The following is a 23,108-nucleotide window of genomic DNA, read 5'->3' as shown; positions in this document are numbered from 1 at the left end:
CCATAGAATCATAGAATCATAGAGTTGGAAGAGACCACAAGGGCCATCCAGTCCAACCCCCTCCCAAGCAGGAAATACCATCAAAGCATCCCTGACATATGGCTGTCAAGGCTCTGCTTAAAGACCTCCAAAGAAGGAGACTCCACCACATCCATCAGTGATTAGAAAGCCTAGGCCAGTTGTCAGTGTGTGAGAGAGAACAAACCAAGCTATACAGTTTTCTCAGGGATGTGATCTTAGGTACCTATTTTTAGGATGCAATAGCCTTAATTTTTTCAGGCAGGTAAAGAATAAAACCTTCCCTCCTCCTTCAGAAATCAATTCTCTTTAATGCATTTCTAAAAAAGAAATAAAAGCTTAAATTGTGCCCCCTCTTTTCTATCTCTAAGTTTGTTCATTTTACAGCAGGAGGTACAAAAGGAAAGGAGAAGGTGCACATTCAGGGCAGCAAGGAAGCAGTACCACTGACAATGCAATTCTGTTGAGTTCATGAGCAATGCTCCTAGTCCCAGAGCAACAGAAGTGCTCTCACACACAACAGAAAATGCTGCAGGCCATTTAGAATGCCTGTCCTTAGACTGTTCAAAGTGCAGTGAGTAATGTTCTTCTGATCTGCTCTTCTACTAAGGGCCAAGCTAGATCAGATGCTAGGTGTGTGGTTTAACCCTTTTCTCCTATGCCGTCTTCCCAATCTAAATCTCCCCAAGCTGCTATTTGCCAAGGGACTGTTTTCACCTGCAGGTCAAATACCAACCGGTGGCGGCGGTGGCGAGGGCATTATTTAGATTGGGGAACCAGTTGAGGACTTGTTGCACTCCATCATCCCTGACCATTAGCCATGCTTGCTGGAGCCCAATCACATCTGGAGGGCCCTACCTTAGGGCTTCACACCTTTCTTCACCTCCATCACGCGGTCTGTGTAAACAGCTGGGAGCAAATGGAATTGTTGGGGAAACACATTTCGGGTTCCGGAGGATATTCTTCCTACATATGTGAGCAAAAGAGACCCACATATTTACTTGCATAGGCACATCAACTCTATATTTCTAACACCAGCTTTGTCCTTTGGCGGAGTAGGCAAAGGTTTATGGACTCCTGTCAGTTTGCTTCAAAGTGAAGTCAGTGGCGCAGAACAATTGCACAAAAGGAGATTGTGCATTGAGCTTTAGCACATTTTCAGCCACCTGAAATGCAGTCCTTCGCTTTTAATGAAAAAGGCAAAACATCTTGCAAAGAACTGCTACCATTTAAACAGTTTGCATGAAGTAGGAACCCATCAAAGAAAAGGAAAGCTATATCTAGTGCTTACTGGATTATTTTCCTCACTCTCTGCCTTCCGCTGTGCTAATCCTTGCGGAGCAAGGAAGACCCATCAATTAACTCATCCAGTAGATGACAGCACTGGTCCTGCTCTGAAAAATGGTCCCAGTGTTGCTCTACAATGCATTCCTGCTCTACCGGTATTACCTACGGGACCGCCTCTCCTGGTATGACCCACAGAGGACATTACGGTCCACAAATAATAACATATTGGAGATCCCGAGTCACAAGGTGGCTAGGCTGGCCTCGACCAAGACCAGGGCCTTCTCAGTACTGGCCCCGACCTGGTGGAACGCTCTGTCCCAGGAGACTAGGGCCCTGCGGGATTTGTCATCTTTTCATAGGGCCTGCAAGACAGAGCTGTTCCGTTTGGCCCTCGGACTGACACAGTCTGACCCCACGGTTACCCTCCCCTAAGGTTTTATTTTATAATGGTTTTATCTTATTCGTAGATTTTTAATTTAAAATTGAATTTTAACATTGTATTAATCTGTGTTTTAACTGAATTGTTTCTTTTATATTTGTGTCGATATTATTTGTTGTTAGCCGCCCTGAGCCCGGTCTTGACTGGGAAGGGCGGGGTATAAATAAAAATTATTATTATTATTATTATTATTATTATCCCACTGCTGGATGAAAGGCTTGAGAATGAATACAGTATGGGCATATGGAAGTGAATAACTACCAACACTTGCCCACCTGTAGCAATAGCCCACCCTTTTAGCCATGCACATTTTCCAGCATGACATTCCACTGGCTTGAAGTACTTTGAATCTACAGTACATTTTACTTGCATTGCAAGCTCCTTAAGAGGTACACATTTGAATTAGAATGAAGTAGCTATTCTGGTGGTTTGGTCCTGCCATATCAAAATGCAAACCAGTCCAAAGACTGATTTCATAAATATTGAATACTGTGCTTAAGTTCAGTCCAAAGCTTTCTGGAAGTTGCAGAAGCCTTGCCTCTCAACTTGGTTATGTGGGAGCTTCTTGTCATTCCCCAGTGGTGAGTTACATGCTCAGAGATACTATTTTATATAAAATTCATTCCCATGTCTCAGGCCTGAGAGAGCTTGAGCAACAAATATAGATTCTTGGGTTGAGCTCTGACTCACGCTAAACCATGATGCCACAGTTATCCTAAGTATTTAATATGTTTTTACTATCCAACATAGTAGCCCAAGGATCATTGTTAGCAAGGCTGCATGACATAGTCTACACAAATGAATTCTCAAATTGGATTTACTAACTTGACAGCTTCTCATAATTTCTGCCTTAATTCCTTTCTCTTGTTCTGTGCTTCTTTCCAATGTGCTAAGATTAGTTTTGACATCTTGTCGGTTTGGAGCAGCTAATTACCAAACTCTAGTTGATTTCATTCCCATCCTGCCAAAAAGTACACATGGCAAAGTCATTGCCTAGTGAAGGTGATGATTTTTGGCACTGAAGCAACGCAACAGAATTTACAGCCAGATGTTTTGAGCTCCCCTTCTCTTGATAGATGGATTTCTACGTCAGCAGACTGCAAAGAAATTTCCCTGATTTTCCTATCAATCATACACTAAAGGCTTCTTTCCAGTCAGCCTTGAATGTCAGGCTGAATATTTTATGTTGTAAAAGACTGACTTTCTATTCATCTTTTTATCATGCATTGAACAAGTAGGTGTCATTTGCAGATTTAAAGCATTAACCACTATTACTGGAGTTCACAGTGTTTTTGCATTTTGACAGTAAAGGACTGAATATTTTAAACCATTAAAAATGTTTCAATGGCAAAATTCCACATGAATCATTTTAGAATTATAAAATATTTTCCAAATGAAAAAAAAGATTGTTTGCAAGATTTTTCTTGCTGCTGCCCATGTCTTTAATTTTCAAACCAAGTGAACATTAAAGGACTGGGGTTTTTAAAGGGTTGTGTATGGTGCACAGTCTTGCTGGGTTAAAAAAAAAACCCACATAGGGATAAGAAATGCAACTCACCTGGGCCTATTGCCTTGATACACACCAGTGCTTGATTCTTCTCCAAAAAACAGAACTCTTATTTGGCATACATTGCCAATTGACACCCATTTTCACAGAGCCCACAGGTACCTTGCTTTCCTTCCTCAACAGACTGAAACGAGACCTTATGACTCCAGACCTCTCTTTTAAATGTTGGTGAGCTCCTACCACATAGAAAGCACTGAATGAGGCCTGCTTGTAAGAGTGAAAGGAACACACGGGTGAGAGGTGCGGAACCCTCTTCTCCTGCTGCAGCTCACCTACCTGCATTCCTCACCCTTTTTCTCCCAGCTGAGCACACTCCCTCTATCTGAGCCTAAGAGAAAAGTGGCTGGGGAGACCTTAGAAACACAGGAATCTGCCAGACCATTGGTCCAACTAGAGATGGGACAATTTGTTTCAGTCCAGTCTTTATTGATTCTTGACAGGTTTGCTACAGGGTTTTTAAAGTCAGTAAAACTCCCAGCTTCAAAAGCATTAACTAGTTCAGAACATCATTGTTGGAAAGCAGAAGGAAGCATGTTTTGCCATGGCAAAACTTGCTTTGGGACTTCATGAAGACAGCAGGTGGGAATTTGCTGTTGAACTTATCAGTCAAGTAACAGAGGGGTGGAGTAATACAGTACCCCACGCTACTCTCTAGGGCAGGCACAGCAAATCTCTCTGGTCCACCAGGCCAGATCTTTATCTTCCCCACCCTGGTTCACCAATTTGGCAGGTGATTGACACCTGAGCCTTTAGACAAAACCCTGGGCTAGACAGACCATGGTACATCTGGGATATTTTATATTGCTAAGGAGGAAAGTAAGTGAAAGGATGGCAGATTGGTGATCATTTCAACATTACAAAACAACAAGCGCAGCTAAACAAGACAGTCTTCTTTTTCAAAAAAAAAAGAGAGAAAAGAACAGCAACTGAGCAGTGTGGTAAACTCTTAAGACAATGAGAAGACATTTTAATTGCTAAGACTTTGAAGTAGAGGAATTTAAATATAAAATAAAAAATGGCAATAGAATGCAGGTGGCTCTCTATTCATCCAGCCTCCATGATGCTTGTGATCAACAAAACTGGCTCCTTTGTAATTTCGGGCTAGTTCACACAACCAAAGAGTAGAAATATGAAACATGTGGCATTAGTCACCCGCCCAACACATATCCAGGCCCATCTGCACACCGTTACTGAGTCAAAATCTCCATTGAAGAGGAGGATCATCCTGCCTCTTCAGATGTCAAGTCCATTTCCGTTTTATGAAATTTTCAAGAGAAGCTTGAAAATGCCCAGACTGGAAGCACAATATCCCTCCCCTGGAGAAGAAATGTTTTTTGGTGCAAATGCTAGAGTGTAGGAGGTGCCATCTGACTCCTGGACCCACAATACAGGCTGTGTGCTCAGGTTACAAGCACCCCACTGTCCGCCCATGAAGTTATCCTTTGTGGTTGCAGCTTCAGCTGCTGCAGTGAAAAGGACCAGTTGGGTGCTGCATAACTGAGTGCATTGCTTATAGGGCACACAATGGCTGGAGCTCAGCCAAGGCTCGGATGGTTTGAGGGCTGGCTGCCACCCGACTTTGCTTCCTGGTTGCTTTTAAACATAGCAGCGTTGTTAGAAGCATGGGGTTCAGTGACTGGGGGCTCCACCTTCCAATCAAGATTCCACACATGGAACTGCTCTGCAAAGAGTTGCCATTAGAACACCGGCCTTCTGTTGAGAATTTAAGCTCTAAAGAGAAGCACCAAAGAGAAGCAGCGACTCACGTTTCATGGAAGGACGGAGGGCGATTTGTGCTAGCAAATTAGCAGCCAACAGCACAATCCTTTTCACGTCCACTCAGATGTAAGATCCACTGAGTTTAGTGAGGCTTATTCCCTATCATTATTAATATCACCACCACCACCATCATCATTCCTTTCCCCCAGAACTCAAGGTGGCTTAAACTTTTTTAAAACTTTTTTTCCAGTTGTACAAAATAAAGTGAAAAAAGAAAAGGAGAAAAGTGCAATATATGCTATATGCATATATTGCATATATATGCCAATACATCTGTGCCAGCCAGAAAATGGGTGTATCCCCTTCCTGAGCTCTGAGATAGTTAGTAGAGCCAAAGGCAAAGTGGAAAGTTTAGGAATGCAGTTGGGGATGATATGGGCTGGGGGGGGGGGGGAGAATATTTGCAGCAATCTGGAGAGAGGCTGAGACACGGCAGGAGTCTTTTCGAAGCCAAGGCTGCTGTGACTAAAGGAGAAGCAAATCCCTTTTTGGAGTGTCAATGCTGTGAGCCCCTTCGTTGTAGGTTCAGGTTGTATATATGTGTAAATCAACCACATTTCATAAAGGCACCACAGTCTCTGCTGTGCCTCATTTCCAAAGGAAACACGAACTCTGAGTAAGCAGCTGGACCTGTGAAATCTCGCACCGCTTAGCGATTGGGGTGGTGTGCAATAGTGTACTCTACCGTGGAGCTAAGGCCTATAGTTTGCCAAGCAAGACCCTCAAACCTAATGAGTTTCTAATCTATAGGAAATACCTGATGGTGAAAATGCTGGAATATGAGGAGACTTCTCCGTTTCGTAAAGTCCATCTGCCATTTCTGACTTTTGTTTTTTGGTTTTGTTTTGTTTTGTTTGGGTGAGGATAATGAGTGTGCTCTTCCCCTCAGCAAGGACAGATGGAGGAATCCTTAGAGCTTTTTGCCCTCAATCAGAAATGTTCTCCATTGCATCCTTGCCTTAGCGCAGCTCATAATAAAGAGCTGGGCAGAAAAAAGAATCACTATTTTAAGCATTCCCTAGGGGGGAGAAATGTAAATACATGGGGACTAATGGGGGGGCATTCCACAGACTGTCCACTGTGGGCTTTACTATGTTGACAGTCATGAAAAAGCCTATGGGAACTGATATTATGAAAGATTTCATGTAAAAAAAGGACCCAGCACTCAGCTAATCAGTATGAAATTGCATCTTCATTGTCATACTCTAGTGCAGGGGTAGGCAACCTCAGGCCCGTGGGCCGGATGCGGCCCAATCGCCTTTCAATCTGGCCCACGGATGGCCCAGGGATCAGCATGTTTTTACATGAGTAGAATGTGTCCTTTTCTTTAAAATGCTTCTCTGGGTTATTTGTGGGGCATAGGAATTCGTTCATTTCCCCCCAAAAAATAGAGTCCGGCCCACCACATGGTCTGAGGGACGGTGGACCGGCCCACGGCTGAAAAAGGTTGCTGAGCCCTGCTCTAGTGGGACGTCTACGCCAGGCACCCTCAAACTCAGCCCTCCAACTTTGTTTTGGGGCTACAATTCCCATCATCCCTGACCACTGGTCCTGTTAGCTAGGGATGATGGGAGTTGTAGTCCCAAAACATCTGGAGGGCCGAGTTTGCAGATGCATGAGCCTTGTACCCAAACATCTTAGGCCTAGGATTGCATCTTCTCTTTCAACTGAGTCACCCTGACCCCACCTCCAACTGCTCTGCAAAAGTGGGCAGCAGCAGAACCAACACAGGGCCTGCATTTTGTTTGGCTGCTATGCAGTGCTGAGCTCAGAACATATGAATCCTCTCAGGGAACTTCTCCTAATCTACTAGCGTAAATAAAACACTGAAGCAGGAGTAAGATAACTTCTGGTTCAGATGAACCTCCCTTAGAGTGCAGTATTATAACTCCCAGGAGAGCCTTTTCTTCTCTACATCAAAGAGGGACAGCCAGTGTCCCAGCTTCCAACACTGCCAGTATCTCCATAGCCCTGACTTGGCTTGACGCTGCAGTTCCAAAATGAAGAAGACTTAATTTAATTAGTTATTTTCAGGCAACCAGGAAACTGCCCTTTCCAGGGAAGGAGGGACAACTGGGAAATCTAGAAGGCATGTAATCTAGTAGAGAAACGAGACAAAGAGACGATGACAATGAGAAGTTTAGAAAAGAGTGGGAATCGTTTATTGTTTATGTGCAAAAATACCGTAAACAAGTTGATATGTTGGCAGGATTTTAAGTAAACGCTTGCAACTAGCAGAACATGAGATAAAATTAAGGGGAATAATAATTGGAAAAGTATAAGTATGGAAATCCAGAAGAACTTGGTTAATATAAGGAACCAGAAGAGGGTATGGAGGGAAGTCTAGAGATTTAAAGAATCTCAAAGAGAAGGTTCGTGAAAAGGTACTTGTATAAATTTAGATTTGGTAGAAATGTGAGTTAATTACTGTTTTTGTTTGTGAAAATGTAACTGTGAAAAATTAATAAAAAATTATTTACAAAAAAGAGAGAGAACTGCAAAAGAGTTGTCTTATGGATGACACAGTGAATACAGATCATTTACAAACTCCAGGGTTTCTACAAAGATTCTCTGACATTCAGTATTTGCATTAATACACAGACATTCTCCCCAGCAGTGTAGTTTAGCAGTTCCCCTTTCTTAAATGATCCTCCATCCACAGCAGATGAAATATTGCTATGGCTAAATATCCCAAAGGCTGCATTGCTTCCACCCAGTGCCTTGCAAACTCAACTGGATATTAAATGTTGGATTTTGCTGTTATGGAACGAGATGAAGGGAAAGCAAAATACTTGATTTTTTATTTTTATTTTACCCTCCTGCTCCATTTTGTTTGTTTGTTTATTATTTATTTCATTGTTGATTTACTTCAAATAAGGCATCCCGAAGCATTTTACAATGCAATGAAAACATATATAAGGAACAGCTGCATATATAAAAACAGTTAAAAATAAATATGCATATAAAACAAACAATAGCAGACACACACACATATATAAAATAGTTTGAAATCCAGTAAAGATACCAACTGGGGTGTTTCTATTTTCCTGTTTTCATACCCTGATTCCCTCTCCTCCCTCCCTTACTTGTGTCCTCAATATAAAAGCAACATTTGGGGTCAAATTTAATAATTTATTATTACTGCTGCTATAATTTATCACCCATGCTTCACCTCAAGGTCACAGTCTGTTTATCTTACAGTGTCTTGGTTCTAACTTTCCTTCCATGAATGCAACTGACACTGACATGAATAGAGGAACAATCTGGGATTCAAGCTAATTGCAAGTGAGTGAACATGGGACATCCGGTCTCAACTCTGATTGTTCTGTGCATTTAATGATAGCAACAGATTTTTTTAAAAAAAAATTAAAAGAAGCTGGATAGACTAAAACGAAAATTTTAGTGACATCCTTGCGCAGGTACCATAAATTTTCCAGAATACAGTGAGTCACCCTGCTTACATCACAATTTGAGCAAGATCCAGGGCTGGAGACCGAGACTGTGCCCCCCCGGCTTATAATCAGATATTCTGCCTTCCAGGGAGATACTTGTGGACCACTCTTCCACATGACAGTTTTAAACCTGGGATATTATTTAGCTCCCAAACCAAACAAGCCTCCAGTTCTGTCTCTTCTAGCAATCCAGTGGGCGATTCTGCCCTACTAGGCTAAACCAAGTCATTAGTGAGGGTTACTACTAGTCTCCATATATATGTCATCTATGTGAAAGCTAAAGGTTCCTGTTGTGCCCAGCTATTCTGGCTTTCACCTGTGAATAATGAAATCTGAGCATTGCTCCTCGGAAGCACAGCAGGGGCTAAATAGACAGTAGAAAGGCAGAGTCATTAAAACAGCAAATTCCCATTCCAGCAAGAAAAAACCCCGTGGCCCCTCTAGTTCTAGTATAAGAGAAGGCATTCTGGGAGGTATTTTAAAATGATGAATTTTCAGATCTTAATAACCTTTAACACAGACTCCTTAAGGGTTTTCCACTACATAAGCAGAATACTTGGGGACAGTGCTGTGGAGAGTATATTCATTTCCCCCCTTGCTCACACCAGATTCTCCAAACTCTTTCATCTCATTAAACTCTCCAGTCCACACACAGCTCAGGAAGGCAGCGGTCTTGAAAATAAACAGTGGGCAGAGATGCTGTCAATGGGCTTCAGTCAAAGATGTGGGATGGAACACGTTGTCCACCCATCAACTCTTCCCATAGGTTAGAAGTATGAAGGGCCTAGCTGAAATAGCTCTCAGCCTCAATGTAAAAGCCTCAGAGACCAGACCGTAGGCTTAGCCAAAGATGCGTTGGGTTTAATCCAAAGAATGCATTAGGCTGCCAGCCTGAAAGACAGAGCTGCTGTTTTCCCAAGACTCATGAGCATGCTTACAATAACTAACACATATAAATAGACCAGTATTCCTTGTTGATGGTCCATTAACAGGTATAAAGAACAGGTATGACACCAATGTGTTTTGGGGGTCTAGGACAGGCATTGGCAAACTTGGCCCTCCAGATGCTTTGGGACTACAACTCCCATGATCCCTAGCTAACAGGACCAGTGGTCAGGGATGATGGGAGTAGGGCCGAGTTTGCCTATGTCTGGTCTAGGACATGAAAATCAGAGACTTTCTCATTCCAACCGTCCTTTTGGGTAGTAGCTGGTCATCAGAAAAGAGTCACCAAACATACAAGAAGGAACTGTAAGTGAACTTAGAACATCATGGCAGATGCAGCTCTAAATGTTGGAGCCACCCTGAACCTTCATGCAGCTTGCCTGTCCAAAGGGTTTGGATTCCACATAGCCAGACCTGTCTTCCCGCTGCTCACTATAATGTTCAGATTAACCTCAGGCCTATCCTCCTCAACTCTATTTCTAATGTATTCCACCCTTTCATCAGCCCCCCCCCCCCATCTTTCTATTGCCTTGCCTTGGATCAAGTCTCTCTCTTATCCATCCCTCCACCAAAGTCTATCCATTCTCGAATGAGGTTTGCAGATGCTGGATGGGAGTCTTGTGGCCTTAATTAACAATTATCATTATTATATTTTTGTTCACCCACCATATGCCAAGAAAGGGTCCATGGCTTAGGGGTAAAGCACATAATTTGCATGCAAAAGGTCCAAGTACCATCTCTGGCATCTCCAGGTTGGGCTGGGAGAGTTTCCCAGCTGAAACCCCTGGAGAGTCACTGCCAATCAGTGTAGATAATACTGAGCTATACGATAATACATAAAACTGAATTACGACGTGCCAAAAAGGCCTCAAGGGGACTTGCAGCAAAAATATATAGCAAATGCAAGCAGCAATGTAAAAGTCAAAGAACAATGACTACTGTAAAGATGCACCGAATTCAAAAACAATTAAAGCTCCAACAACCTCAGCATGATTGCCTCAAGAACACACACACACACACACACACACACACACACACACACCCCAAAGCTATAAGAAGAAAAAATAGCTTATCAAATGCCTGGAGCAAGAAGAAAGGCTTGAGGTGGTGCTGAAAAGATGGCAAGGATGGCACAAGGCAGGTCTTCCTGGGAAGAGCATCCCACATCCTGGAGCCACAGCTGAAAAGGCTTCCTCTCCTATTGCCACCCTCCAGACCTCTTCTGGATGGGGGTATCCAGGTGAGGGCCTCAAAAAAGATGACCCAAGCATCTCCATAGGCCTGTCTAGGAAGAGATGTGCCACAAGGTTCTGGGGTCTTAAGCTGGGCATGGCTTTTAAGGTCCCTGGATTCTGGGGACATCTTATCCACGCAGAGAGGGCTTTTCCGCAGCCCCCTGCAGTAAATTTGTCCGGTCCTCCTCACTTCCTGTCTTGCTGTTTCTTATCGGTGGAAGTTGCACGACATGCTCATTAGTGCTTGAGAAGCCAGATGGGATATATCTCATTTTATCATGTTAGAAATAAAAATAAAACAAGAACAATTCCTTTTAGAGAGTGAGAGAGGAAACCATTATGCAAACTCTCTTCATCCAGAAAAATTATTTCATTTGCTAAAAAGCAGTTTCATTGTTTCTTTTTTTAAAAAAATAAATAGCCACCTTGGTTTTCTTTGGAAGCAAAGGCAGGACACAAATCTCTTCATAATACATGAGTGTCCACAACACCGGGGGCGTTTTTTTGGGGGGTGGCGGCGGCAAGGTTTGGAAGTAAGTACAGATGATGTAACCCATAAGTGCTGGAACAAATTGGAGGAAGTCACATCAGCCTCCTCTCTTGGAGATCAGCCTCCTCTCTGTCATCAGCTGCTTGCTGAGACAGAATACTAACAGTGTGTGTAACTTACTTGTCTGAGATAAGTGTGGCTGCATACAGTATCTTATTCAGTACTACCAATTCAGTCTGCTGTGCCAGCTGTAGCAGCCATGAAAAGAGGTGAGGCCAGCCATTATTGCTGCTTCTGTGGGTAAACTGACCCATTTTCAGCCATCGTTGGGAAGACCAACTCTCAGATCCTGTTGGCATGAACCTGAGGCTGGGGCTGCCTGTTTGGGGCTTGGTTCTCAAGTTCGCAAAGCGGATGTCTATACTTTTTTTAAAAGCTACCACAGCTGCAAGGTCAAACTTCTACAACACACCAAAAGCCATTGATGACACGGCACCCTTTATTTTTCTCCATGCATGCCTTGCATACAAGCAGAACCTTAAAAAGATAACTTCCTGCAGCTGCTTCAGTTTTGCTACCTTCTTTTGGGTGCAATGAATTGTTCTGGCTCAGACACTTTTACCGTTGCCAGGGGCTTATTTCAGACTCCATCTGAAATCCTGGAGGCCAGAGGGATTGAGCAAATGGACGGAAGTTGCTGCGCCGCTTGTCTTTTGAACGGCTTGGAATCCTTCCAAGCTGAAGCCCCACATTGCCTTCCATGTAGAGACAGAGATCTGGCTTACGATATCAGCTTCATGTCCATGCAGGCAGTCCCTGCCTTCCTTGGAAATACACATGCAGGAACAGGTGCAAGATGTCAATCAGGTGAGCAGAGTTATGCCCAGTTGCAGTTCCTGAAAAATTAATTTCCTGCTGACACCTATCCTCCTATAGCTTAAGGCTCACCCAAATCCCTGGACTCCCCTCCACCCCCTCTTCTGGTTCTTTAAATAAACCAAATCATCTTACTTTCCAGATCCCTTTACCCAATTTCCCAGCTACTAAACAATTAAACTTGTGGTATACAGCACATATATTTTAAACATTCAGACCACTTTATACATTGCACATCTATGCTTTCATACTATTTCCCCTTTTAAAATTATCATTACTGTTGCTTTTTGCAAGCATTTCATCCATGTCTGCTGATGTCCCAATTTATTTGCAACCATTTCCCAGACTGTTACCCATTCTTTTTTTTCTTACTTTGGCATATTTAAATCTCCTCCAAAAGAGGCTTCCCATTAGGATAATTTCAGCCCTCCTTCCTTCCGAATTTCTCTCTGTCTCCACTGTTGTGATTTCACCCAAATTTCTCTATTTCCCGTCTGTACTCATATTTAAAGCTCAAGAAGCTGTTACTAATTAAGGCCATTTCCAATTCCAGCTCTTCTTGTCTTAACATTGGTGATTTTACCAATGCTTCCTCAAATATTTTCTGTGTTTGCTGCCCTTCAGATTCCCCTGCTCTTTCCTTTCGGATTTTCTTCATAACAGTTAGCCATTCCCCCCCTTACAAACTTTCCCTCCCGTCTTTGCCCAAGAGTCTCCCCTGCGTCTATTCTTCTTGTTTCCAGTTCTTCCGCTGTGTTGTTATATTGATCCAATCTAGTACTGATGGTCTCTATGATCTTTGCCATATCTTAGCCATCTCTTTTCCTGGTCTGTTCCAGGAAAACTGGGGGAAAGGCAGCTACCTTTTGGTTGAAGGTAGTGGGGCTGCACATTTGAACATGCCCTGCTAGTTGTCCCCTGTGTTACGGAGGTCCAACTGGCCTCAGCTTGAAATCGGGCATTTGGCGTCACCAGTCTCCTGCCATTGAAGACTCTTCCAGCAAAGTTTCCTCGCTTTTGATTTCCAGGTGTTTCTTGAAGACCTTTTTATGCTGAGAGTCCTATGCATCTGTTTCAATTGATTTAGCAAGTCACTTTAATGTTTATTTGTATTTTTTTTAATGGTATTTTATGTTTTAGTGTTGTACACCACCCTGGTATTTTATGATACGGCAGTACAGTATAGAAATACTTTTGAAGATTTATTTATCAATAAATAAATGTTCCAGCTTAGGCTTTTCTTACTATTCCATGTGCAAGGATTTTTTCATAATGCAATATTCCAACTCATCCACCCACTACCAAGCATATTCCACAAACAGCTTTACCGCTTAGCTCTGATGCGTGTTTAAACCAGCTCTAAACTGGCTCAACAACAACAAGAAGAAGAAAAGGCATACTGCCCAGGTTGGAATTTAGTTAACTTTGTCAATGGAGATATTTAATGTGATAAATCCTACCTGCACTTGACTGCTTCCTACTAAGTCTTTACAGTGGTGCCTCGGGTTACAAACGCTTCGGGTTACAAACTCCGCTAACCCGGAAATAGTACCTCGGGTTGAGAACATTGCCCCAGGATGAGAACGGAAATTGTGCACCGGCAGCAGCGGGAGGCCCCATTAGCAAAAGCACGACTCAGGTTAAGAACAGTTTCGGGTTAAGAACAGACCTCCGGAACAAATTAAGTTCATAACCCGAGGTACCACTGTATTTGCCAAATTATTAGCAGACACAGAGACCCATTTGAAAGTCAGACCCACTCTACCTAAGAATGATTCCTACTCCTGTACAGGATTCCTACTCCTGTACATAGGCTCATCTCCTTATTCAAATTAGCTTTTCAGGATTTCAGCCCCAGAGAGTACTCAATCACAGCCCAAGTCCTCACTTAAAACCATTTAGCTGTGACTGGAAATTAGCATAATAATGCTTCAACTTGAGCGGGGGGGGGGCATTGGTAGGGAGTAGTGGAAAATACCCACCCTTTCCTGTCCCTGCATTAGGGAGCTTAAATTATGGATCTAGCAGACATTAGCCAGGGGGGGGGGAAGCATATGGGGATTCAAGTTCAGCCATGCATCTGACAGAGTGGGCTCCACTCCACGAATGCTTCCACCGTCATAAATCCATTAGTCTTTCAGGTGCCACAGGACTCTCTGCTGCTTTGGCTACAAGAGACTAACACAGCTCTCCTTCGGGGGGTGGGGGAAAGTTCAGCCATAGTGATTTATAAATGAAGCCTTTATAAGGTACCTTTCATGAATTAACAATTATGAGCGAAGAGAGTCACAGAAGCGGGAAAGCACAGTGATAAGACCATTTAAGGTTTCGTTGCTCACCCATTCATAGACGTGTCATGCAGATGCCGTTCACAACAGCAATGGGTTGCATTTTGCAGGACCTTAAATGGCTGACCTTAAATGAGCTAAATGAATCATTATCATGGATATGCCCTGTGAGAGGCATATATATACACAGAGTTGTATCAGGGGAGGTTTGCTGGAAGAGGACACTGTAATACCAAAGAGCTGGTGTCAACTGACAGGTGTCAATTTTGAAAAGCACAACTCAGATTTGAACATGAGTTATTGTAATTGTGTTTGGATTGGGGAATTGGGCAACATTTTTTATAACTCGTTTATAACTCGTTTGCAGAGATGGGCTTGCATTCAGTACCTTAGGTTATTGCAGCCTGCCTGGAAGCTTCAACTAGCACACAGCCCATCTCTGCAAACGAGTTATAAACTGTAAAAAATGTTGCCCAATTCCCCAATCCAAACACAATTACAATAACTCATGTTCAAATCTGAGTTGTGCTTTTCAAAATTGACACCTGTCAGTTGACACCAGCTCTTTGGTATTACAGTGTCCTCTTCCAGCAAACCTCCCCTGATACAACTCTGTGTATATATGCCTCTCACAGGGCATATCCATGATAATGATTCATTTAGCTCATTTAAGGTCAGCCATCACAAGGTAACGGCAGTGGACCTCATTGCTAACTATTTTCCTTGGGGGTGGGGGAGGAGAGAGAAGAAAGACAGATCTGATAGTTTACCTGTGACAACTTTTCTTCTCCATTGTTAGAAGTATTATCAAAGTGCCATCTACTGGCATATTAGGTATTAAATTTCAGCTGCTGAGCACTCATTCTGTTGTGCGCTTTGAAATCAATGCAGCAAGTCTTGCTGGGAGTGACGAGTCTTGACGTGACATCACTCTCAGGGGAAATTTTTATACATTTTACATGCAATCCCCAAGTGCAAAATACATGTAAAATAAAGGGTACACAAAATTTCCACTGAGAGCAATGGCATGACATCAAGACTCATCGCTCCCAGGGGACTTGCTACATCAATTTCTATAAGAGCTAGACAACCACCCTTATGCAGCTGAAATTACTTTTCAAAGGCGGCAGGCACCCCTTGGTCCACATTGTATGCAAATCTGTAAGAGTTTGAATCTGGGAATAGCCGGACTCAAGAGCTTCATAATATCAGCTCACCATTCCTCCCGCATCCTTAGTGGCAAACTTTCTGTCTCATTTTCAGGTGTCTGTTACCAACCGAGTCAACAGAATTGGTTTTTTTTAATGATAAATGATTGCCAATTTGCCTCTGTAACAAATAAACACATTTTTGCAAGAACATGCCTGTCTCCTAAAATAATCCCCCAGACCTATCTCCAAGGGTATAGAAATTCTGAAGCACTGGTTCCCAAATAGGGTAGTGGGGTTATTAGGGGCGGGGTGGGGGTTGCGCTAAGAGGCAGATGAGCAAAAGGAGGAGCTGGAGGTGTAAATGACGATCCCTGGATCTAGTTCATAAGTTTTGTTGAATTAATTAAACTAAATAGTTTCTGTTGGATTTTGAAAACAGGAAAATAGTTCCTGTTTTGAATTTTATTTTATCTTCCTTAGTGGGTCATGCAAACTGCTATTCTGAATAATGCTTTATATGGGGTAAGTTAGAGGCATGAACTTATTGAACCAAGGAGGCAGTGGCCTGAGAAGGTTTGGAAGCCACTGTATTAAAGCATCATGTTCTGAAGCATTCCAAACAGTTGTCTTTTATTGCTCTTGCAGGTGTATACCAAATAACAGTTCCCTATGAAGTTCCCTACATATCTTGGAATCAGTGTAGAGCAGGCATCCCCAAACTGCGGCCCTCCAGATGTTTTGGCCTACAACTCCCATGATCCCTAGTTAAGAGGACCAGTGGTCAGGGATGATGGGAATTGTAGTCCAAAACATCTGGAGGGCTGAAGTTTGGGGATGCCTGGTGTAGAGTATTGCCTCTTCATCTCTTTTCTGGGCCTATTTATGTTCTAATGTTGCCATCACACCCCCACTGTTTTTCCCTTCTGGTAGGAACATGTGTAACATTTAATTTTGTAACTCCTATAGTAGCCCTGCATGCTGATTAGAACTGAAAATATAGAAAAACAAATCTGTTGGCTTGTTCAGAAAAATCTGCAATGCATTCATGTATAGTCAATATTTCTTTTTCTTTTTTTAAACAACAACTCCTGCTTTTTAAGAATACAGTACTGTACTGACAATATTGTAGTTTGCTCCAGCCAAGCAGTCTTCACATGCCACCTGGCGGACACAAAGAGCATAAAGTACACCACACTTTCTTCCCTGCTGCAAAACACTTTGCAAGGCAAATAATATTAAGAAATCGGCCTGTTCTATCGTTTGCCCAATGCAATGCTATCCCACAGCCCTAACGTGTCTAACATTGGGCACAGTATGCAACTAATTTGCCCCACCAGTGCAAGAATGTTTACTTGCAAGTGAAATGTCCCCCTTTTCCTTCAGCCACCCTGTGCACCCCCTAAATCTGTTCTGCAGATTTGTTCAACGCTCAGAGCAGATTTGAGAAGACTCTGGGGTTTGTGCAGGGAGAGGAGAAATTCTATTGCACAAGAAGTTGGTTGGCTACTGCCCACAGTCCCAAACTTATTTGGTCTGTGATCAACTGTCAGATTTCCAGTTTAAACAGGAGGTGTTCTACATATATCCAATTCTGTGCAACTGCTTCACTGTTTAACTAATACATTTTCTGCTTTGCAATATACAACTGCATCATTCTAAGGTTGCAAACTCCTCATGCTCAGGTTAGGAGAACCAGTGTGGTGTAGTGGTTAGAGTGACAGACTTTGGCCCAGGAGATCAGAGTTCAAATCCCCACTCAGCCATGAAGCTTCCCGGGGTGATCCTGAGCCAGCTGGCATATCAGCCTAACCCACCACCCTGAGAATAATGTATGGTTTGATGGCATACAAATGTTAAAACAACTTACAGCCGGTGTTTGGGAGTAGTGCCTCCTAATTACATGACTGTACCGCTTTCTGTCAGCAGAATAATACTAGTTTTTAACAAGCAGGCAACTTTCCAGGTTGCAAGTGCTGCAACTAAAAAATGCCATATTGGAACCAAAGCACATAAAAATAACAACTGCAATCTCTGTTGAAGTCAGGGAAAGTGGCAACCTCACAACACAGGCAATGATAGCAAATGGTTTTTTAAAGCCCCAATATGTTTTTAATGTGTTGACAGAGCACAGAGCATTTCTTACTGAGAAGGCTGTTGTATTTTCTGTCCACTAGATGGCATGTGAAAACTGGCTACTAGAACCATCTTAAACATGGCTCCAACAACCCTATGATCACACCCAGACCTAAAATGTTCATTTTTGTCTAGAGTAGTTCCTCCATCCGACCATGAAAAGTACTCTCTCCACCACCACCACCGCAACTCAGCAACCCACTGCATTTATAGCCACCTGCCAAGTCTTCATCCTGCCAGAGATTCTTTTTTAAGGCTCGGTTGTAGTACTGACTAAAGCATTCCAAAACAAATTAAGGGGGGGGGATCAGTTCGTAATTACAATCCATTGCTGTATCGTATCTATTAGAGATACATTATTTGCTACTTCATAATTGAGTCGGATCCAGTCTGGCTTTTCCATTCACAGAAGGGCTATTTCCTTTTGCAGAAGGGACTGAGATCCAGTGGAAGATCTTGGTGGAAGAAAGAAGGGGAGCCCATTTTCACCGGTTAGCTGCTACCTCTCACACTGTTCCAGAGGTTCCCCTACAACCTTCCGGAGCAGGCTTGCAGGAGGTACAAAGGAAAATCGGTGGGGAACAAGGTCTTTGTTCTCTTCCTCCAGAAATGCCACCTAATGAGGCAGTGGGCACTCTTCAGTTAGCTAAGCCCGCTTGCCCATGTGTCAACTCAGATCTTCCTTTGTTATCATTTCTGCTGAATGAGCTCTATGAAGCCTCAAAGTGTACGCAGCCCAGCCAATCGAAACCAATGCAATGAAGTTATAACCTGACCACTCTGGCCACAATATATGCTTTCCCCTACACAAGCATGTCCGCCAGCCAGTATGGTGTAGCGTTTAGTGTGTCGGACTAGGACCTGGTAGATCAGGGTTCAAATCTCCAATTGACCGTGAAGCTCACTGGGTTACTTTGGATCAGTCAACTGCCTCTCAGCCTAACCTGCCTCACAGGGTTGTTTGCAAGGATAATATCACGAGGAGAACCATGTATGCCTCCTTGAAGGAAAGGTGGGAAAGAAATGCAATAATGAACAAGTAAGTGGGAGTTGTGAAAAGCATTTCAACAGCATTTACTGCTACAGTTTTCATCATCCTTTCAGCGAAAACCTCAGACCTGAAATCCAGAACAGAAACACTCAAACAAAATGAAAATGTACTAAAATTTAATCATTCATAAAAGCTGTAATTTAATCTGTGACAGTAAAACACAAGAAGCAATATTAGAGTTGGTTTAGTATATTATATATTTTAGCTTTCAAAGCCATAGAAATCAGTTATCCCAGTTTTTTTCCTATAAAAGACCCATTTTTTTCCAAAGCATTATGCACAATTTTAATTAGAATATAATGGCAGAATGAAAATAATGATATTCCGTAACTTTTTAAATATAAAATGAAGTCAATGACTTGGAAAGTTATTTGCTGCCATGAGTTCAAAGGGTAAAATTTGTATAATTGTATCTATCATGATAGATATAAAGTATTACTGGCTGACCATTTTTAGTGCTGGATGGGAGAAGAATTATGGTAAGAGGTCAATATGAAATTATAGTAGCAATATCTAACATCTGAAATGCATCCATGCTCTTTTGTATAATCATACAACTAGAGTCAATTATATTTATTATCACATCTGTTAACTGCTATTGCAAAGGAGAAGTACTATTGTCTTTAATTCCCAAGAGATATACACAAAGCAATTTTATTTTATTTCCTCCCCCCCAAGGGACCTTTGTGCAAACCATTATAAGATCTAAATTCTTCACATAATATATAAAAACAGAAGCCTCTTCGGATATGTTGTTAATTTGTGGTGTAGTTATTTGAATTCTGGAATGGTGGAACTTTCCAAATTAGGCAACAGTTCTTCATTCCTGTAATCCTGAGCACAAGAAGAGACAGACAATGAAGAGTCAACATCCAACTTAGAAACAGGCTCTGCAAACAAGAGAGTACTTAAAAAAGAAGAAGAGACACACAGAATTGAAAGTACTTTCTCTAAAAATGCTTAAAAACAAGTACGCAGCACATATTCAGAAAAAAGGTCCCAAGGAAGCTGCCTTATACAAAGGTCAGAGCACTCGTCCATCTGGCTCAGCATTTTTTACACCAGGGATGGGGAACCTGTGGTTCTCCAGATGTTGGTAGGCTCCTACCAGCCCCATCCCAGTGGACAGGGATGATGGTACCTGTAGCCTGGACACTGAGGTCCAGCTCTGAGGGCTTTCTGGAGGTTCCCTCACTGCATGATGTGAAGTTACAGAGAAACAGGCTTAGGTTCTCCTCGGTAGTGGCACCTTCCCTGTGGAATGCCCTCCAGGTAGATGTCAAAGAGATAAACCACCATATGACTTTTAGAAGACATCTGAAGGCAGCCCTGTTTCGGGAAGTTTTTTATGTTTTGTGGTGTTTTTATATTTTGCTGGAAACTGCCCAGAGCGTCTGCACCAACCTAATCAGATGGGTGGCATGTAAGTAATAAAATTGTTACTATTAGTAACAATTACTATTACTATTTGTAGTAAAATTGTCCAGCAACATCTGGAGGCCCAAAGTTCTCCATCCTTGGTCTACACTGACTGGCAGCAGTTCCCCAGGGTCTCAGGGATTTAGAATTTAGTTGACTACAACCCTCTGACTCATTTTTAAATTCCTTTCTCTCTCTCTCTCTAAGAGATGACTGAAAACTGGATTGCTGGGACAGTATGGGAGTTCGCTATGCTAAGATGTGTATGTATGTGGCAAAGGAAGAGAATGTTGCAGCGCCTCTTGCATAGCAAACCAGTGTTTATGGTTGTGCTCTCTCTCTTTCTCTCGCAGTAAGGATCGGTAGCAAGGGAGTTAAAACTAGATGTCAAAAGCAAATGAGTCAGCAGGTGGCACTTCAACCCAAAAATAAATGGCGTGTGCAGGCCCCAGTATGCATACTGATGTAGCTGCTGCTCTGCTCAAAGCCCACTCCCATATTATAGAAAAGGGGACGGGACATGGCTCTCCAAACCACTCAAATTTTGATTTCCCCCCCTCCCCAGGTAAACAATGTGCCTCTTCACAGGATAACATTTTAAAATGCTATAAAAACTCCAGCATCACATATAATTGAACCTTCCATTAAAAGCCAAAGAAAACATTTATTTTTAATTTTTAATTCCCCCCCTGTAAGATCTGAAAGCCAGCGGTGTAGTTTTTGAAAAGGAAGCACAGGGTAGTGCCTGTCTGCCTAGCTGATCCTGAACTATTTTAAGCATCCTTTATAAAAGGAAAGGGGAGCCTGTGACCCTGCAGACTTTGCTGAACTGCTACTCCCATGGTCCCCCAACCACTGCCTGGGGTGGATGGGAGCTGGAACCTAACAACACCTGGAGGGCCACAGGTTCTCTACCTCTGCTATATAGCACACCCCCCAAATGTTAGTATTTGGCGGCTTATCATTCCTTTGCCAAAGGAATGCAGGTGGCCTTCAGCCCAGCCTGCAACCATCCCAGCATCATATAGTAGCTGCAGCAGCAGCAAGTAAGAGTCAGTGCCATGAACATGTCCCAGGAAGGTCATTAAGATTTCACCATTTGCTCACCTGGCTCAGAGCTGCTGCATGCTGTGGGTCTAGAGCAGCAGACATGATTTCTTTTTAGGCTTCTTCTTTTCCACTGGTGTTTTTCTATTTATCTGTCTGACGAGATCATAAAAGATCTGTGAGAGAGAGAGAGGAAGAGAGCAAAATAAGGTGAGAAATCAGGAGATACAGGTGCCGCAGAACGGCAACCTCATGTTACAATCCTGGCCTTAAAAGCTTTCGGCTAAATCAAGTGAGAAGGTGAGAAATAAATGGGGTGGGAGGCAGCGCAAAGAGAGCTGAACTTCTTGATTTTAGCATGAGTGAAGCAGGGCAATTTATCTAAGCTCCTGAAGGTTTTTGCTTCCTCTTGGGGCTCCCCTAATTGTGCTCTAGCTGCTTCCACTTTCCTCCAGCCGCATCACAAAGGAAGAAGGGGTGGGGGGAAAACCTCTACACTGTTCCAATTGAAAATCACATCACAACCAGGACAACCTCACACAGACCAGAAGAACAGGTACGAAGATGATGATAACCCAACAGAAGAAATCAAATCATTTGAAGAAGCAGCTACCAGTTTAGCCATTATTAGCAACTCTCCATATACGAATGTGTAGCAACAAGGTGCCAGAATATTAAATAAAGGAGTTTTCTGTTTGTCTTTCTTCCTCTTCCCATTTGTTTTATGGTAGAGTTACCATTTCTGAACTCGTATAATACATATATAGAATACTTGCTAAGAAAAGGTGAAAGAGGCCTGGCTATCAAGCATGCAAGCCATTAAGGTGTAAGAGTTTCTTTTGCAAAATGCAAATACCTAATCTCCATCTTATTTATATGTAGGGCTGCCATACAAACAAAAAAGCTGTCTTATAGTCAGTGGTGTAAATATGGTGTGTGTGTGTGTGTGTGTGTGTGTGTGTGTGTGTATGTCATGGACTCATCCACTCTGTCTCTTATGCACTGTAGCATCAAACCTGCAGATGAAAGCTACATACATCTTTGTCTTGGGTAAAGTCAACTGCGTAGCAATGCAGCTACAGTATTCAGCCTCCTGGAAAAGCTCACTTAACTCACTTCCTCCCCACAACCCTGTGTGATTTCTAACAAGCTTTAAGTCTACAGTACTTTGCTTGTGAACTGCAAAACCTAGAAATTGGATACTGCCTTGATATTATCTATTTCTTAAACACACACACACACACACACACACACACACACACACACAAGCACAGCCAAGCACTTTCTGAAAGCATGATAAAGCCAGCATCTCTTTCACTCTGTACAATAACACTCTATAACAGGTTTCTCACACTCCCTCCCCACCAGGTTTACAGTTACATGGTTTGATGCTGTCAGCCTAAGGCAAAACACATCAGTTTGTACTCTAGTAAGGTCAGCCTGGCTTCTTGCTCGATGCTCAACAAGATTGCATTGGAAAGAAGTGAGAAAAGGTTTAGGGAGGGTCCCGGAGGAGAAGTGCACAGGAAGGAGGAATCTACCATATCTCCTGCTGAAAGATTATTCAAACCCTCAGACCTTATTGCCAGTCATTTCTAATCACTTATAGATCTCCAAAGTGCCTTTGTGTCAATCCAGCATAGCAGCATAAAGCAAGGAACTATGAAAGGACTGGTCTACATTGCCCTTACTCAAGGAAAACAGACAAACTGTGTTAGTCTATCAAGTATATTAACAGGGCGATTTGGCTTTCCTCCTCCACCCTCCCTTCCCAGAACACTGAAAGGGTATCCAGGGAAGGATTGCAGCATAGTGTTAAGAGCAGCTACTTTGCAGGCAGATGCCCAATCTCTGGCACAACCACGAAGGACTGGAAGAGAGTCCAAAACCTTGCAGAGGCAAGACGAGTAAGTGTGGACCTGGGTTTCCCA

General features: G+C 42.7%; 1 protein-coding gene across 13 annotated transcripts in view; it reads right to left on the bottom strand.

Moving 5' to 3' along the window:
• Positions 1-18,810: 18,810 nt before the first annotated feature.
• The window catches only part of RAP1A (RAP1A, member of RAS oncogene family), a 94,221-nt gene continuing 89,923 nt past the window's right edge, over positions 18,811-23,108 (bottom strand). For all 13 annotated transcript variants that reach the window (XM_088674380.1, XM_088674373.1, XM_035124225.3 and 10 more), the window contains 2 exons: positions 21,238-21,353; positions 18,811-19,545 (listed from right to left, as the gene is read on the bottom strand). In XM_088674380.1, coding sequence (XP_088530506.1) covers positions 21,267-21,353 — 87 coding nt within the window. In that variant the 3' untranslated portion in view covers positions 18,811-19,545; positions 21,238-21,266. The remainder of the gene's footprint in view (positions 19,546-21,237; positions 21,354-23,108) is intronic.

The sequence above is a fragment of the Zootoca vivipara genome, chromosome 7 (genome assembly GCF_965207765.1).
Source record: "Zootoca vivipara chromosome 7, rZooViv2.hap1.1, whole genome shotgun sequence".
In the NCBI taxonomy this organism is placed as follows: domain Eukaryota; kingdom Metazoa; phylum Chordata; class Lepidosauria; order Squamata; family Lacertidae; genus Zootoca; species Zootoca vivipara.
The sequence above is the reverse complement of the archived record's forward strand: the minus strand, read 5'-3'. Positions and strand labels throughout refer to the sequence as shown.